This window comes from Spermophilus citellus, assembly GCF_964194105.1.
Source record: "Spermophilus citellus genome assembly, chromosome: 4".
NCBI classification, from domain to species: Eukaryota; Metazoa; Chordata; class Mammalia; order Rodentia; family Sciuridae; genus Spermophilus; species Spermophilus citellus.
The window spans coordinates 165,320,306-165,339,463 of NC_138185.1; the positions used below are offsets into that span (position 1 = coordinate 165,320,306).

The 19,158-nt window shown below is 36.2% G+C and overlaps 1 protein-coding gene and 1 pseudogene across 2 annotated transcripts; both read right to left on the reverse strand.

The window, feature by feature from the left end:
- Window positions 1-372: 372 nt before the first annotated feature.
- Window positions 373-17,896, reverse strand: LOC308648623 (cytochrome c oxidase assembly protein COX16 homolog, mitochondrial). The gene is made up of 4 exons (XM_081293491.1): window positions 17,773-17,896; window positions 10,600-10,671; window positions 3,513-3,575; window positions 373-720 (listed from the first exon to the last, which is right to left on the reverse strand). Exons 1-4 carry the CDS (start codon window positions 17,839-17,841, stop codon window positions 604-606), a joined length of 321 nt encoding a protein of 106 aa, XP_081149617.1. The 5' UTR covers window positions 17,842-17,896; the 3' UTR covers window positions 373-603.
- Window positions 7,899-9,621, reverse strand: LOC308647865 (heterogeneous nuclear ribonucleoprotein A1-like; annotated as a pseudogene). Its single transcript has one exon. The product of its transcript is annotated as a heterogeneous nuclear ribonucleoprotein A1-like (transcript).
- Window positions 17,897-19,158: the final 1,262 nt, after the last annotated feature.

The window sequence follows — 19,158 nt, forward strand, 5'->3', positions numbered from 1 at the left end:
TTGATTCTACTTTGAGAATTTGGATCCAAGCCATTCTCATTAGGAATCAGAATGAAGTAGCAACTATTGCTCTAGGCCAGACATGGTGGCACTTGACTGTAATCCTGGCAATTTCAGAGACTGAGGCAGGAGGATCACAAGTTTGAGGTCAGTCTCAGAAATTCAATGAGTCTCAGCAACTTAGTAAGACCCTGTCTCAAAATAAAAAATAGTAATTAAAAAAAAGGGGGTTGAAGATGTAGCTCATTGGCAGAGCACCCCTGGGTTCAATCCCTAATACCAAAAACTAAAAATTAAAAAAACAATATTGCCTTAGTGGCTGATAGAAAAGAAATACAAGTGGCTAGCTGCAGAGTGAAATACATGACACACTTTGGTAACAATATTCACATTTTTATTGAAAGGTATATAGATGTGCTCACCACTGATACCTTCATTTGCAAATGGATTAGTTGCAAAGTATAAAGATCTGTTCTTGACTTTTTAATCAAGATTACTGCCATAAGATTACTTATTTCCAGGTTTCTGCAGGTATGGAACTTTTTTCCCACTGGATCAGAAGTGTATCCAGTTGATAATATTTAAACAAACAAAAGAGAATAGTCATGTTGTCTTAGTCTTAAGGTTTTCTGAATTTTGTCCTTGGAGTAGATCAGGATCTTCCCAAGGTCTCGGACCTCGGATATTCTTCCAGTCTTCAAAAGTAGAGTCCTTTATTTTCTATAGAATCACAAAAGTTAAAAAATACACATTAGTGCAGGAGCCCTGCAGGTTTGATTAGGACATCACTGATTAATGAACAAATGAATAGAAAGAATTCAACAGGCACTTAATTAAATTGCTAGCAAATAATCAACTGTAAAAATAATAACTGAAAAAGCAAGCATAAAAACTGAAAAACTGCCATGTTTCTTAGGATTTGTAGCTTTTTTGATAGACATTGGTGTTAATGCCTATCTTTCCCCCATAATAAAACTACTAATACAGAAAGAGTGTACACACCTTATTTATTTTTAAGAGCACAAAGGGAGGAAACTGGAAAAACAAGTGTAAATCTGAATGCTGATCTAACATAAAAGACTAAAAGGGTTAGCATGGGTGATGGTTAAAAAGAGAGAAGAACACAGGTAGAGACCCTAAAATATTGTATAAGGAAGAAAAGAAATCAAGATGATTTATTTGAGCCTGGGCTTAAGAATGAAAAGACTTTTCCCATAGTTACCATAAACAAAAGTTTTTTGAGCAATCAAAACTGTTCCAACAACAGTTTGGGGCATCCTATCTTTGTTTAGTATTAAGTCTCTCTCAAACATAGAAATGAAGGTAGGATAAAAGATCAGAAACATTTCCTCCCTCCTCTAGTAACTACCACTCTGACAGTTATTTTTACATAACTGCTAACTTTGATCATTCTGGAATAAGTGAGCAAGATAAAAAAACAGGTTGAGAGAACACAGAATAACTTATATCCAAAGATGGGGAAAACGGGATAAGTCTATCTTGACATTTGGATTCTAAGCATTACTCTTTCACTAACTATCTGCATAACTTTTAGCAAGTAATTTAAACCTTTAGGGAATTAATTTCTTATAAAAGTAATAATGAAAAGGTAGAACCAAATGTTCTATGTGGAGTCTTTATTTTAAAAATTTTATGACTTCTAAAAGGACTAGAAGGAATATCTACTCCAAAACAAGCACTTCATAGCATCACTACTGGCACAGTACTAGTAGATATTCAAGTAGTGAGTTACAGTTTTGGGCCAAAAAACAGCGAATGAGTGAATGAAAACATTGCTTTTTTAAAATCAGGAGTCTATATGCTCTAAAGATATGAAAAGATTTTCTAAAGTAATGGCCAGTATCCATTTAACTTAAGATATATATGCATAAGACAATTTCAAATCATTCTTAAATAAGAGGCAATGTTGGCAGAACAAATCCACCTAAGAGTGTCCAGTCTTTAAAGATCTTTGGGAGAAAAAGTTTCTTAGAAATTCTGCAAAACATGCAAAGTGGATGAACCACAGGTTGCATACATGCGCTGGGCAAGATCACTCAAGACTTACCATTTAATATCCAACTGCCACAGTACTGAGTGTGGAACAGACTCAAGAAATGCCAAGAAAAAGTAGTGTTAGGAATACTGAATTTTGAGCTCTGCTTGAATGGAGATGTCTCCTTATTATCTTGCTGCTACCTTGACATACAGGTAAGACATCTAAAAAGTTGTCTTTAGAAGTAAGCATTTTTCAAAATCCATTTTAGGTTCACTCCAAAAAAATTTAAAACCGAACCCTGACAAGAGCCTCTGGGGAGACTGCAGAATAAGTTCCAAATCAAGTTACAGGGGCATAGGAAACAGTAGTCTTTCCAAGATTCTCCCTTACAAAGCACAAATCAAATTCGAAGTGATCAGCCAATAATTAAACTGTCTGGTAAAATGAAAAACATAAGAAGTTTCTTCAGTATATTATTCATCACATATACCTCTCAACCAAATAGGACCAGATATACAAACAGGAAAGTGTGATCTAATAAAAAATGAACAAATTAAAACAAAAAATTGAACCAAGTAAGACGAAGAACACACTCCCTTACCATATTCCATGACATAATGTGCCATTAAACTTTTTGACTGTGCTGATCACTTAGGTGGAAAAATGACACCCTGTTATAACCCTAATTAACTGACATACCTATTATGTATGTTGAGCATCTCTTCATATGTTTAAAAATATGTATTTCCTTTCCTCTGAACTCCTTACATGCTTTGCCCATGTTCCTACTGACCAACTGAGTTGTTGAACTTTTACACATTGATGTAGATGCTTTCCATATTTAAATAAATTACTTAGCCATAAGATAAAAACATTTTTAGAATTTCTTATTTAACTTGGGACTTTATGTACAACATTTTGTTAGGCTGAATTTTTATGACTTAAAAACACAAAAAAGAAAATCTGCAATTTTTTCCTTCCTAATACCTTTCATATTTTGTTTATTTTAAAATTTGTGACCTCTGTGGAATTTGTTTGTATGAAATATGAATATGAGTATGAAATATGAATCCACCTTTATATTCTTTTCAAACTGTTACATAAAGAGCATCCCTAAGCCCAAAATATGGAATCTAAAATGAACCAGAATCAGAAACTTTTGGGGCACTGATATGATGCTTAAAACTTTCATTTTTGTGGCTGGGGTATATCTCAGCATGTGTTGAGGTAGTCAGCTTGCTTTCCAGCACAGAAAAAAGAAAGGGACAGAGGAATGGGAGGGAAGAAGGAGAGTCTGGGTGGGAAGAAGAAAACTAATTCATATTTTGAGTTTTCAGATTAGAGATGCTCAATCAGGAGTCTATCTGAAAAATTCCAAAATCTGAAACACTTCTGGTCCCAAGTAGTTTATCAAATACCAGATTTCAAAATAAATATTTTTTTTCCTGTATTAGTAATTTAAGTTTATCTTAAGGCAGACAGTTTCAAAACATAGAGTATTAACATAGTGTACCTCATACTCTGACTCTAAAGATACTTTATTCATTTTCAGTTTTTTTTCCAATTCAGGATCAATCTGGAGAAAAGAAAGAAGAACAATAAGTTACTTAAATTTGTTATAGTCTATTTCCACTTTTAAAAGTTACAGAAGGGATGACTGGGATAATACAGCCAACTTAAAACACATGGCAAAACCTCAACCATCCATCCATTCCAGTCACAAAATGATATTAATGCAGTACTACCATCACCACTACAACTAACAATTGCTGATATCTATTGAGCATTGTTATGTGCATGGCATTTTGAAATGTACTATCTCATTTAATCCTCATAAAACCTATAAGTATTATCTATATCTCTTTAATTACATGTAAGGAAAATAGGACACAGGGAATTGGAATAACTGGTCAAAAATGCAGTGCTTAGCAGAGAATATTGGCCCTTTGCCTTGAGAGGTCACACTATTAACCACCAACCTAAATTATGTTACACAAAAATAACACCTTCCGCAGACCAGAAAGAAAGAGATAGCTATAAATATATTAAGATTCCATAATGGTACACAGGAGCTGATGCTATGTTACTTGTATGTGGAAAAGTTTCTAGAAGAGTATGATTGCTAAAATAAACAAACAACAATAAATTAAATTAAAAGGTATAGCTGATCAGTGATGATTCTACAGACCCTAAGAACAATTAGTAAGCTAGAGGTATATCCAGGATTCCACTAGAATGTTGCATAAAGAGTAGATTATATAACATTTTGATCAACCATCTTCCTGTGCCTTTAGTTTTTTTGTAAATGATTAAAAATGTGTCCACTGATGTCAAAGTAATTTGCAACAAAACCAGAAAACTATATGACCTGAGTCTCTTGGGGATTAAGAAGTAAAGACCCACTTACGGGGAGGATTTCATAAGAACTGAGAATTGAGGTTGAAAGTCCATTTTGTCCTTGGGCACACATGCCAAACCTGGTAGAGCTATAGAATAAGAGTTAAGGGTTGAAACCAGATAGATGGCTGCTGATGGGGTTAAAGACATCATCCAGGCCTCTAACAACAAAAATAGAGATAAAAGAACTCAGAACAGTGATCTTCCTCAAAGAGGTTCTAAACTCATAAGTTAAGATTATACAAATAGGCTGGAAAATCTCTGAAAAGTAAAAGCTAAATATCCTGAAGTCCCAACTGAAAGTCATATAGGGCTGCATCCTAGGTGTGAGGAAAAACAGAAAAAGACTAAGTCATAATTTTAAACTACAACCAAGCCATGACCTGGATCACTCCCAGATATTAGGGGGACTGCTGCCCCACTCTATATGCCTAGCAAAACAAAAAAGCAACCTTTCTGGAAGAAAACAACACTATCTCTACAGCTGTTTATAACCAATGACCAATATTTAATGTTTAATTTAAAAATTAAATTTAAAAATCGAAAGGCATGTTCAAAGATAGTCATACTGTCAAAAAACAAAAAATAATAGACAATAAAAGTACATCTAATCTTTTTAACTAATATTTTTAATTCTAATTTGTTATATATGACATCAGAATGCATTGCAATTCATATTACACATATAGAACACAATTTTTCATATTTCTGGCTATACATCTAATCTCGATCCATATGTTGGAAAAAGGACTTTGAAGTAACTACAATTCATATATGTTAAGACATTAACAGAGAAAGTGGATAAAAATATGGTACCACTGAAGATTTCTCCAAAGTAATGGAATACTTTAATACTTTAATTTATTTATTTATTTTTTTTTTAGAGAGAGTGAGAGAGGAGAGAGAGAGAGAGAGAGAGAGAGAGAGGATTTTTACTATTTATTTTTTTTTAGTTCTCGGTGGACACAACATCTTTGTTGGTATGTGGTGCTGAGGATCGAACCCGGGCCGCACGCATGCCAGGCAAGCGCGCTACCGCTTGAGCCACATCCCCAGCCCCAATACTTTAATTTATTAATTTTAATAAAAATTAAATGATACAGTTCAGAAGTAAGAAAATATAGTAAGAAACCTCAGTCAAGGAATAAGAGATTGAACAAGCAAAAGACAGGTTTAGTGACTAGAAGATGAAACAACAGAACATATACAAATCAAAATACAAAAAAAAAAAAAAAAAAATTGGGGAGGGGAAGAAGCCAAATAGAAGAATGTTAGATATATTTAAGTAGTCTAATACGCATCTCAGTGAAGTCCCATAAAAGAAGTAGAGACAAAACTGGGCAAAAGTAACATTTTATAAGACACTGACAATTTTTTTTACATGATTTCATTTAAATTTTTCAAAGAAATCAGAAGACAATTTGAAATTCCATTTTTTTTTTCCAAATCAGAGTACTTAAGAATTATGGTAAACATTTTGTGTTGCTATCACTCAGACCATCACTTGGTACAAAACAGAAAGCATAATGCTTGGTCAGATTCTACAGAATCAGCTCTATACAGTAGGGGATAAACAGATCTGGTGTTAAAATTTCCTCTTTTGTTCACCCAAGGATATTTTAGTTCTAATCTCTGAATCAGAAAACGATTCAAGAAAAATGTAGTTAGCTACTACGGTGCACACCTGTATCCCAGCAACTTGGGAAGCTGAGATAAGCAATGGCAAGTTCAAGGCCAGTTTGGACAACTTAGTGAGACCTTGTCTGAAAATAAAAAATACTAAGGGCTAGGGATGTAGGTCAGTGGCAGATCACCCCTGGGTTAAATCCCTAGTACCAAAAAATGGGGAAAAAGTTTAAAAAGTAACTTTATCCAGTTTTATAGGTCAATCAAGGAAAACAAAATGAATGTTCTTTTTTTTAAAAAAAAATTATTTTTCTTTTTAGTTTATATATGACAGTAGAAAATGAATGTTCTTATTAGCATGGTCTGCACAAGTCAATTGAGCATCTGCTATTTTACACTGAGTATTTTATTTTGGGGGGAGATAAATAAACTTATGAATGATTTCATATGTACCTGCCTGCTTGCCTGTCTCACCCTGGATATGTGAGATTCAGTCTTCATATGTGTTTTCACATCCCTGTCTCCAATATGCCCAATTTTAATTCTTTTTTTGCATTGTGTTGTATGCTCTGTTTTGGTTATTTAACTCCTAAATCCAATTATATGTGTTCTTTTCATCTGTCATTAAAATAACAGATTTATTTAGCTTTCTTTTTCAGTGATGTCTGGATCACATTCACAGGAGTATTTTAATTGTTCTCATTTCCATTATCTAAATCTTAGAAAACAATATTGATAATGTTAAAAATTAAACTAGCCACTACCTTGTTACAAAGCACAATAGATAGGCAAAGTCAAAGACTGTTACTATTCACAAGTGCAAGGTATGAAAACAATTTACTTAAACTGCACACTTATATCACTTGGAATGATCCAACAATGGAAGATTCATTATCGTAGATCCATGACTGTTACCATCAGTATTCAGGAGAAAAAACAACAGCCCCTACGGATGGCAGACAAACTGCCATATATACATCACACTAAAAAAGAAAAGATGCTCCTTTCAGCTCTTACTGTTTTTGTGGGTCTTCTACTTTTCTCTCAACTTTCAATACCCATTACTGAAAAGCAGGAATTTTCTTGTCATTGGATGCCAAATTTTCAGTATGAAAATGATTACAGTCTCAAGCAAAAACTACAATCTCTGGTCACTCCATACCATTATTGTCTTCTTTCTCCTTCTCCCAATTTCTCAACTGAACTCATTCTCCTTTGGTCTTGTCAACTGATTTTGTTTAGTGCTGAGGATGTAGCTCAGTGGTAGAGCACTTTGCCTAGCATGCACATGGCCCTGGGTTTGATACCTGGAACAACAAATTTAAAAAAAAAAAAAAAATCAACTTGACTTTGTCCTTTAGACCCTAGTCTCAATCTGCCTTGGACCCAGCAATTTTGCCCTCTTAGCCAAATCCCCATTGACCTCAACCTTTCAATCCTTACAACTACCATCAATCTCAACTAATCTTATGATCTCAACCCTTAAGGTTCAAATTTATCCTCTCAACATCAGCCTACCTCATCCTTACTAAGGCATTTGAACTCAGCCTCAACCAAACACTGAATTCTTTGGTTTTCATGTGAATTAGACTTCACAATATCAACCACCCTCAACCTCTCAATCTCAGTTGCCCTTGTCCTCTGATCTTTCTCACCTCAACCTTGCGCTCTCATCCTTCTCCTACATATAGACCTGACCTCACTGTTTTTTTTAAAAAGACACATTTATTCAGCATCATGATCAGACTATTACATTTAGCAATCAATAGCATAGGTCACCAAAAAAAAAAGTCTACATTAAACCCTTTGTTGGAATACTTTACACTTTTCACACAACAGAAACTAAAATAATCTGTTATTCAATTAGTCCCACAAATACAGTCCTTGAGTTTTGTTGCCCATAAACATGATTATTAATGAGTACTGTCTTCTTTATAGCAGCTAGGCCCCGCCACCATTGCGCTTGGCTGACTATAACCTGTAGCTTCCCTGTCACTTCTCTGGCTCTCCTTTCCTGCTGAGTTTCATTTCCTGGCAGTATGAAAACCTTCTGCCATAGCCAAAGCTACTGCTGCTGCTGGAAACGCCACAGCCACCTTGGTTTCAGTTTGGCAAGGTATTGGCCTCCACCACCATAAGGTCCAGAGCTCTGTCTCCAAAGCTTCCACCATTCATGGGTCCAAAATTTGATGATTGTTTTAACTGCCCAAATCATTGTAGCCTCCACCACCTCTAAAACTGCTTCTGTTATTACCAAATCTAATGTAGCCACCGGCACTGCCACGATATCTACCACCACCATGGACACTACCAAAGCCACTACAAACACTCAAGTTTCCTCCACTACCAAAATTGTCATTTCCACCAAAATCACCTCCATGACATGACCACCACCAAATTTTCCAGAACTACTTTGACCTCTTTGGCTAGATGAAGCATTAGCCACTGGCTTCCTCACTTCACAGTTGTAGCCATTCACAGTATGGTATTTCTGATGACAATCTTATCCATGGTCATCAAAAGTTATAAAAGCAAAGGATTTCTTCCTTACACTGTCTCGGTCCATCATGATTTCAATAACTTCACTTTTCCCATACTGTTCAAAATAATCTTGAAGATGTGATGTTCTTAAGTGTCTTCTTTAATGCCACCAACAAAGATCTTTTTCAGTGGGCCCCTGGTCTTTGAGAATCTTCTCTTGAGACAACTCTATCTGGTTCCATAACTCTTCCATCCACCTTGTGTGGTCTTGCATTCATGGCTGCATCCATTTCCTCCACTATGGCATAAGTGACAAACCAAAGCCCCTGGAGCACTTTGTGTTTGGGTCTCTCATTACTACACAGTTCTTGAGTGTTCCACATTTCTCAAAGTGGTTTCTCAGACTCTCATCAGTTGTTTCAAAGCTTAGCCCTCCAAAGAATAGATTCTGCAGCTGTCCGGGCTCTTAAGGGAACTCTGATTTAGACAAGATGGCAGTATGATACTTTCTCAGCAGCATTCCCATGCAGAAAGCCTGACCTCATTCTTTTAACCTTATTCTCTTGACTTCAATTGACATCACCTTCTAAACTTCAATCAACCTCATTGTCTTGACCTTAATTATTCTTCTCTTTATTTTGCCCCCACACTCTAGGCCTCTCCTTTTATCTCAACCTCCCACATTCTCTTCTTAGCTGAATAACTAGCACCACAATTTATCCAATCCTCAAAATCAAAACTTTGAAACATTTTAGAATTACTCTTATATTCATATGACATACATCACACTGTGTATCAAATACAATCAATTTGATGCTATAATTTATTCTGGAACCCATTCATTTTTCTTTATTTTCATTGCGAATGCTTTATTTTGGGTACCATTATTGTTTATGTACTCTGATACCACAGAGTCCTAACAAATCTCTTTAAGCAATCTCTTCCCTTCTATATTGCTCTCCCTGTCCCCATCCATCCTCTTTACTCCATTGCAAGAGAGACATTTCTAAATTGAAAATTGATATACATACATTACTTGTAAAAAGCTTCCCATATCAAATAGGTGGCACAAATAAAAACTACATACTTCTCAATGACTGTGCCAGAGTTCTTATATAACACCTGGCATGGATTTGATAGTATATGTGTAATAATAGAAGGTGATCCTAACTGTACCCCAATACAGTCACATGACCTCAAGCAAGATACTTAAGTTTTCTGAGTCTTAGAAAGCCCATTTTCCTCACATGTAAAATGAAGGAGCTAGTACAGTCCTAGCACAAAGTAGACATTATAAAAAGGCAGGTATCTTTACTTATAATAAAAGATAATTTTTCCTTTCTTTCAGTATCAATTACTAAAGATATGTATCAATATAATTAATACAATTATTAATATTAAATAATTAATTTTAATTGGAGAAATAAAATGAAGATTTTTGATCCATGTTCTTTAGTCCCTTCTAAATCCTAAAAACAACTAAACCAATGTATGGGAGAAAGCTAATGATATCTCAAATTTCCTAGTGAATAGACAGAAAGATTACTAAATTCTTTACATCAATCACTTCCATGTGATTATTAATGATATTTTAAAGAATAAAGGCCAGGTGTGGCAGTGCATACCTATAATTCCAGCAGCTCAGGAGGCTGAGGCAGGAGGATCTCGAATTCAAAGTCAGCCTCAGCAATTTAGCAAGGCCCTAAGTAACTCAGTGAGGCCCTACCTCTAAATAAAATACAAAAAAAGGCTGGATGTGTGGCTCAGTGGTTAAGTGCTGCTGGGTCCAATCCCCAGTACCTAAATAAATAAATAAGCCAGCCCCAGCAACTTAGCGAGGCTCTAAGCAATTTAGCAAGACCCTGTCTCAAAATACAAAATAAAAAGGGATGGGGATGTAGCTCAGTGGTAAAGCACCCCTGGGTTAAATTCTCAATACCGAAAAAAAGAATAAGAAAGTGCTGAGGTATTCAGAGAGACTGAATACTGGCTGAAAAACAAGACAAAGTTAGATTGCTAAATACTCGGAACATTTAATTCTAAACCAAAATATACATATACACAGACACAAGTAAAATTCCAATTACAATTCTTACTTTAATCTTCACAGCATCATATCGGATTTGTGAAAATTCACGAAGACCAAAAGAACCTCCAACAACCAGCAACTAAAACAAAGAAAGGAAACAGTTAAACAAAATAGAAGAGTAGATTTTATGCACAAATTTCTTATCTAAACAACAGCAGAGACAGACTACAGATTCTATAGGTTAGTCCTCCTTTCAGAACTGATGCAGTGGATATAATTCAAAGATATTCCACAGATGCCTGAAACCTCAGATAATACTGAACCCTACATATACTATGTTTATTCCTATACATATATCTCTATAATAAAGTTTAATTTATAAATTAGGCACAATAAAAGATGAGCAACAATAACTAATAATAAAATAGAACAGTTATGATAATATACTATAATAAAAGCTACTTAAGACATAAATTGTTTATTTCTGGAATTTACCATTTAATATTTTCAGATAGCATTTGACTATGAAATCACAGAAGTGAAACCTCAGACAAAGGAGGCTACTGTAACAGTCCTGGAAAAATTTACATTGTTATCAAATACCAAAATTAGCACCTTATAACCTGTACTTGGTCTTATAGTTTAAATTATGTCATGTCAAACAAATATTACTTGATCCTTACAACAGACCTATCTGCTAAGGGGGAAAACCCATTTAACAGATGAGGAAATAAAAATAAAAACCCAGCTAACTAAATGATTAGCCCATTGTTATATTAAATTTGGCCTGAGGCTGTTTCTATTCTTAGAATTCCTATCACTCTAACTTAGTAGGTAAACAGAAATTTGATTAGACCATGTTCAAATAAAGCAAATGCCTAGCTGTTACCAATCAAGCTATTTCTGTACTTCATTTCCTTGTTCTGTCTATAAATACTCACTGCCCAGGTCAAAGAAGGGAAATTCCCAAACCTCTTCTGGTTCTAAATGCTGCCTGATTCATGAACTTTGTTTGCTCAAATACTGTAAAATTTGTTTCCTTTAAGTTTTTCTTTTTTAAAAAAATGGTATTGTGTTTTTTTATGCCTTAATTTATTTATTTATATGCAGTACTGAGGATTGAACCCAGTGCCTCATGAATGCTAGACAAGCGCTCTACCACTGAGCTACAACCCTAGTCCTGAAATTTTTCTTTTAACATGACTCCTCATGGTAAACATGGAATACAACTCTGACCTATTTCTTTACGTCCAGGATTCTTTCCATTTTATGATTTTGCAAAATAAGCCAACTGGAAAATATTCTCTCATTTTCTTATCTAGTGATAAAGGAATCCTGTGAAATATGCCACACTTTTTAGAATTTGGTGAAGTTTTTAAAAATCCCTCAATTGTCACTGCTGCTTTACCATCTCCTCTAAAAATCTAATTGGCCTTAATCTTCCATTCTAAAGCTGCAAAAGTCTAGCCATTTGGAAAAAAGTTTGATTCCTATCTTACTTTTTATATTATTGTACTTATACTACTGATTAAAGAATTAAATATAAAAAGTATAAATTATAAGCTCTTACAATTTTGAAGGGAGTATCAACAAGACATTGAAGCCATGAATTTTTCAGTCCAATACATGTACCCACATAAAAGTTTAAAACTTCTACCCTGACAAATAAAACAAAAAGAACATAAATACAAAAGACAATAAATCAGGAAAAAATATCTGTTATATGTTAAGCGGATAATACCTGCAATGTCAATATGTAAGAAATTCATCACATAAGTAACTTTGCCCTTTACTTTCAATATGAGAATGCATACCCCTAGTTTTCTTACTTCCTCTCAGTTTCCTTTTATCTTCCCAATGTTGGAGTACCCCCAAAGGCTAAGTGTTTTCACTCCTTCTGCCTATTATCAACCAACATTGAGACCCTAGGTGATGTTATCCATTTCCACTGACTTAAATAGCCTCTATGGCCCAAACCTCCAAATGTATATTTTTAGTGGGAACTACTATACCAAACTGAATACCTGCTTTCTTATTTGACAACTTCTCTTCAAAGTCTAACAAGTATATACAAATAAACATAAAAGATCTTTACCCCAACCTTCTTTCTGTCCCAACCCACCTCTAACCAACTTTTATGATCCCAGTAAATGTCAATTACTTTCACCCATTTCTTGAAGTCAACTTCTTTGTTGTCATCTTAAGCTCCTAGTTCATATCTCCTATCTAGTTCATCTCTGCATTTTGTTATCTCTACTTTCAAAATATTTCTTGAATCTGACAATTTCTTACTATATTATATTCTAATACCCTAGTTCAGGATACCATTGCTTTCCTGGACTTATTCATTCACAGAACCCACATAATGCATAAGAAAGAATTTGGTCTTTGTCCTAGGTTTCTGGAAGTTGTTTCAAACTTGGAATTTCCTGAGTGATAGGACTGTCTTTGTTATGGTGAATGCTGGGACACAAACATTAAGGAAGTGATGCAAGGTGGGCCCCTAGACAGTTTCAGAACAGAGAGAGACTGGTCATGCTGGAAAGATCAACTGAGTGATTAGAAGGCTATGGCTTTGCGCTTAATGATATCAACCTGACCTCTAAACCTCCAGGAAAGGGAGCACAGAGGTGGAGACTAAACACAAAGTCTAATCATTCCTGCCTAGATAATGAACCCCAAGAAAAAAGTTGGACACTGAGGCTTGGTTGAGCTTCCTGATTGGTGAACATATCCACGTGCTAGATGGGTGACATGCTGTGATTACAAAGGAGGACAGAAGCTTCACATTCAGGACCCTCCTAGATCTTGCCCTATGTGTCTCTTCTTTTGACTAGTCCTAATTAATAAACTTTATAAGGAAATAGCAATTGTGAGAATAGAGCTCACCTGTGTTCTGTGTCATTATAGTCAATACTGAACAAGAGGGAGTACAGGGAACACCTGAATTTGTAACGAGTTGTTCAGAAGCAACCGTTAGTTTGAAAATCCCAGAGCTTCCACCTGAAGTGACAGTTCTGTGGAAGGTTGTGCCCTGAGGTTGTAAAGTCTATCATAATACTGGGACTTGCCATATGAACTGTACTGCACCACCCACTGTTACCTTAAAATCCACACTTCTAAAATCTTCATTTTTGTACTGGATTCCATCTTCTCTTATCTACTAAAGAATATTGATTAATCACTTTTCTCCTCTTCTGTATCATCAAAATTTTGCTCAGTTCTTCATGAATCATCATAAAAGGCTATTATTTCTCCTTCTTATTAACAAATTTTTCTCGATCTTACTTTCCCACCATCTATTTCTTTATTTCTATTTGGAGTAAAACTTCTCAAATGAGTTGTCTAGCCAAAAACGTACACTGGAGAAAAGATAGCCTCTTCAACAAATGGTGCTGGGAAAACTGGAAATACACATTAACTAAATGAAATTAAACCTCTATCTCTCACCATGCACAAAATTCAACTCAAAGTGGATCAAGGACCTAGGAATTAAACCAGAGACCTTGCACCTAATAGAAGAAAAAGTAGGCCCCAATCTTCATCATGTCGGATTAGGCCCCAACTTAATAAAACTCCTGTAACGCAAGAATTAAAACCAAGAATCAATAAATGGGATGGATTCAAACTAAAAAGCTTCTTTTCAGCAAAAGAAACAATCAGTGAGGTGAACAGAGAGCCTACAGAATGGGAGCAAATCTTTACCACAAGCACATCAGATAGAGCACTAATCTCTAGGATATATAAAGCCCTCAAAAACCTTAACACCAAAAAACCCAAATAACTCAATCAATAAACAGGCCAAGGACCTGAACAGAGTCTTCTCAGAAGATGATATACTGCTGGGGTCCAGCCCCGGTGGGAATCCAGGGGTCCTGAAGGAGGAGTAGCGTTGGCAAAAGATGGCGAGATGGGATGGCAGGCTGTAAGTTAAGAGCAGCCTCCAGAAAAAAACTGCTGCCCCTAAAGGGGCCTTTATTTTTATACCTTTTTTACAGGTGTTTTTTCAGGTAGTTAATGAATAGCCTCAAAGCCCAAAACTTCTTTGACTTATATAATTTTCAAGAGTTACAATCTTTTCTGACATACATTGATACCTAAGATATTATGTACATTGTTTAAAATATTTTCCTGTAACCTTAGCCAATCATGATTAAGCTTTTACATTTTCACCTCAATCACTAGGTGCTAGGCTACCCAACTAGACTACATGTCTCCGGACCTATTATTAACTTCTAACTTTAAAGCATACCTATAATTATTTCATTAACCTTTAACTTTTAAGCATACTTATGATAAATGGTAAGTTTTCTTACTTCTAAACTAAAATCCCAGTAAAACGCACTTAAAATAGTGAAAGTTTATTACTTAAAAACCCTACTACTCTGAAATGCCTCTAAAATATATCTACTGTTAATTTTACATTATTTTATTTTTAATTTCCAAGGTAATTTCCTTTTTTCATATGACCTATTTAATTGCTTTCTTAAAGAGTTTCCTGGATCCTTGGTCAAAGTACACCAATTCTTATATCTTTGTAATCTTTAACTAAAGGGTAGGCTTTGCACCTCAACCCATTTGTCATTTATATTAACTATGTGTTTCCCATTCTCATCATAAATTCCTGTGTAAGGCAAAGGAGGGGTCTGTTGGTGGGGGGAATGTATGTCGCACAGGTTGTGGCTTTAGAACAGATGGCTTAGTATAAACTCTTAAGCTTTTCTCAGGAACCTCAATTTGCAATTTTTTCCCTGTGAATTTCTTGAGGAATAACACTATTGTTTGTATCCTGAGAGATACTGAAACACACCTTGTGGCATGTCTTAATTTTGTATCCTTAGTCTCTTTCTGGGAATTTTCCTGCAATCTCAGGCAACACATAATTTTATTATTGATTGACATATGCCCTATTATCCATATCATGAGTATCATAAACAAAACACTTAACATTCCCCATGGTTCTAGTTTCCAGATGGTGTGGCCCTGCCACAGCATCCCCCCATGCTGAGACCCTGTCAAGACAGTGGGTGCAGGAACACCTTCACCAATATATAATCAATCAATAAACACATGAAAAAATGTTCAACATCTCTAGCAATTAGAGAAATGCAAATCAAAACTACTCTAACATTTCATCTCATTCCAGTCAGAATGGCAGCTATTAAGAAGACAAACAACAATAAGTGTTGGCAAAGATGTGGGGAAAAGGCACACTCATACATTGCTGGTGGGACCGCAAATTGGTGCAGCCAATATGAAAAGCAGTATGGAGATTCCTTGGAAAATTGGGAATGGATGCACCATTTGACCCAGCTATCCCACTCCTCCTTTTATACCCAAAGGACTTAAAAACAGCATATTACAGGGACACAGCCATATCAATGTTGCAGCAGCACAATTTATAATAGCTAAATTATGGAACCAATCTAGATGCCCTTCAGTAGATGAATGAATAGGGAAACTTTGGTATATACAGACAATGGACCATTACTCAGCATTAAAAGATAATAAAATCATGGCATTTGCAGGTAAATGGATGGAGTTGGAGAATATAATGCTAAGTAAGCCAATCCCCAAAAACCAAATGCCAAATTACTTCTCTGATATAAGAATGCTGATTCATAATGGGGATGGGGAGGAGCATGGGAGGAACAGACAAACTTTAGATAGGGTAAAGGGGAGGGAGAGGAAAGGTGGGGAATGCGGTAGGAAAAATGGTGGAACGAGACAGACATCATTACCCTAAGTACATGAATGAAAACACGAATAGTGTTCAATCAAAGACATGAAAAATTGTGCTCTATTTGTGTAATATGAATTGTCTTGCATTCTGCTGTCATATATAACTAATTAGAATAAATAAAATTTAAAAATGCTCACAGAAAAAAAAAAAGGAAGAATACTGCTGATGTGGTGGCGTATGCCTGTAATCCCAGCAGCTCAGGAGGCTGAGATTGGAGAATCAAGAGTTCAAAGCCAGCCTCAGCAATGTCGAAGTGCTAAGCTACTCAATGAGACCCTGTCTCTAAATAAAATACAAAAGAGGGCTAGGATGTGGTTCAGTGAAAGAGTGCCCCTGAGTTCAATTCCCCGGTACCAAAACAAAACAAAACAAAAACCCTAAATACAGCATTTTTCTCTACAAAATTATTTACATGTTTAGGGCCAATACAAACATATAAAGCAATCTACAGTTATATACTCAGGACGAAAGCTACTGAAGTACTTTCAAGTTCATGAACTAAAAACAAAGGAGAAAAACCCTGGACAGTACTTCAGTATGCAGTGGTTTTATGACCTTGGCTTTCTTTGATAATTTTGAAAAGTAAGAAACTCAAACTGGCCTCCAAAGGAACATGCTGGTGACTCAAAGTCAGTGACCACAATCTCAGTGTTTTCAAATGGCAGAGGACATTTTTATATACATGCCCTATAACCTACAGCAATGTAATTACTATGTTATTTTTACAAAGACAGTTATCTTTAAACTTTTAAAAGCATATTAAAAATTTTCTAAAGATGAAATTTAGTCCTGCTTTAACAGCAGAAGCTGGTAAGTTCACCTGTGCCAATATCCATACCAAAGTATTAAACTATTCTGTAGTTTTAAAGCGGCTTTTCTTCATATGCTTGACTTACGTGATTTCATGTACTATAACATAGAGGTTTGCTGAAGCGAAATAACTTGTCCACGATTCAACAGCAAATAAAAGTAGCTGTCGGGATTCCAGCTCTGATCGGTCTTCTGTCAGTTTGAATTTCATCCTCGTGGCATTACGGGAACTCAGGGCAGAATTCAAAGCAACCATACAAGCTACAGTGCTTTAGAAACATTAACTAAACACAGTGACCATTTGAGGGGTGTCCCGGGTGGCAGACACCGTACTGAACATTTTATTCACAAGATCTTATATGATTCATCACCAAACCCTTGAAACAAGCTAACATCCGGGCTTGAGTAAAACTCTGGTTGATACAGTTTTCCGAGAAATGGGGACAGTAACAATCGCGTTCCCGATGGAAAGAGGCCGCACAGACCCCGCTCACCAGAGAAAAGCGGGACCGGAGAGCCTACTATGACCGGGGCAAGAACACGAGGAAACCATTGCCTGAAAGCTCTCAAACCTGTCGCTAGTCCACTCCTTTCCAATCTCGGCCGTCGGACTTCCGTGTAGACTCCGGCAGGCTGGAGCCAACCAACCGGGAACTCGCCAGAGTTCGGGCCCACAAATCCACTCACCAACATCGGGACTCCGTAGCTAAGGGTCTTGTTTTTGCGCAAGGCACGCAACACTGCTGGTGCAACCATGATTGAACTCTCCAGTTCGCTGAGACGCCCCTCCGCTCAGACCCAGTGAAGGCTCGTAAATTTGAGCAAAGGAAGGCGTTCCAGCCTCACCATCTCTCCTTCGCTATCTGGTTTCCGGTCCTACCAGGCAGAACTAATCGATTCATCGTAACACACTCCAGCGACCGCCCGGAAACGGGGGAGTCACCGCTTTAGTTCCGTGACGTTGAAGGAGCTTAGGGACTTGAATCTGGTTCCTGATCCCCATCAAATTGGTGTGGAGGCCAGTACCTCACATATTCTGGGTCTTGGAATACTCTCTGGCACAGTCACTCGATAAACTTAGGTAAGGAAAAGAAGAAAAAAAAAACATTTTTTGAAGCTAATACTCTATAGTCTATGCCTACCTATAAAATTTAAGTTTTTAAAATAAATCGCTAGAAAGTTTAGATTGAATGTAATCGCTGTTTTACCAAGTTTCACCGAAATGTAAATGCTAATGCTGGACCTGTGGGATAGCCTCCAATATTCAGTCATTTATGAAAGCCTATTTTCCACTGATTCAACCACGACAATACCTTTTTGCGTGCCCTTGAAAGGCTATAGGAATACAGATGAAAAGATATTCCCGTCTTAAAGAAATTGGAGATCTAATGAGCACATAAATGAATATATCTCTAAAGTACTGTGATAGCTAGCCTAGGGAACAAAGTCACCACGGTGACATTTGCCAGAATTAATCAGAGAAAGCTTCAGCAATGAGTGCAGATGACATAGAGCAATGAGCGTCTCCCATACTATTCCTGAAATCTTTCTATCTGCCCCTGTCACTGACACATTCCTGGTTATCATCTTTCCATCTACTAAAGCAGCCCCCTAATGAATTTCTCCAGAGGAGAAATGCCAGATCTACCTTTATGCTCCTCCAGTGACTCCCATGTCTATAGGACTAGGGTCAAATTTTAAAGATTCTTCACACTGCTGAAGACATAATCTGATGAGATTCTGCTTTAAGTGTTCCTTCAATTTCCTTAGCAAGAAATTTAAGAACCTTTTTAATGTGACTGTGGCCTGCCACTGTTCACTCCATATTTCATCCTGAAGGCCATACTATTTCTTGAGTATTCCATGAATTTCTGTCTTCAGTATGCAGCTCCCAGAACACAAGTTTTTAAAGTCTCTCTTACTCTCCATTGTAAATCATTCCTTCCTCAGAGCTCCAGTAATCTTTTACTAATATCACACAGAACTGTCACACTGTATTATCATTTTTAGCATATTAGGTAATTATCACTTGGACTAGCATATAAGCAAGGTGAAAACAGGAGAATGGGAATA

Bases quoted from the DNA above. Each gene is read 5' to 3' on its own strand.
- LOC308648623 (XM_081293491.1), bottom strand. From the start codon at position 17,841: ATGGTTGCACCAGCAGTGTTGCGTGCCTTGCGCAAAAACAAGACCCTT. The intron at 10,672-17,772 runs GTGAGTGGATTT...TCTTTGTTTTAG, and splicing joins GCTACGGAGTCCCGATGTTG to TTGCTGGTTGTTGGAGGTTC. The intron at 721-3,512 runs GTACACTATGTT...GTGATTCTATAG, and splicing joins CTTTAGAGTCAGAGTATGAG to AAAATAAAGGACTCTACTTT.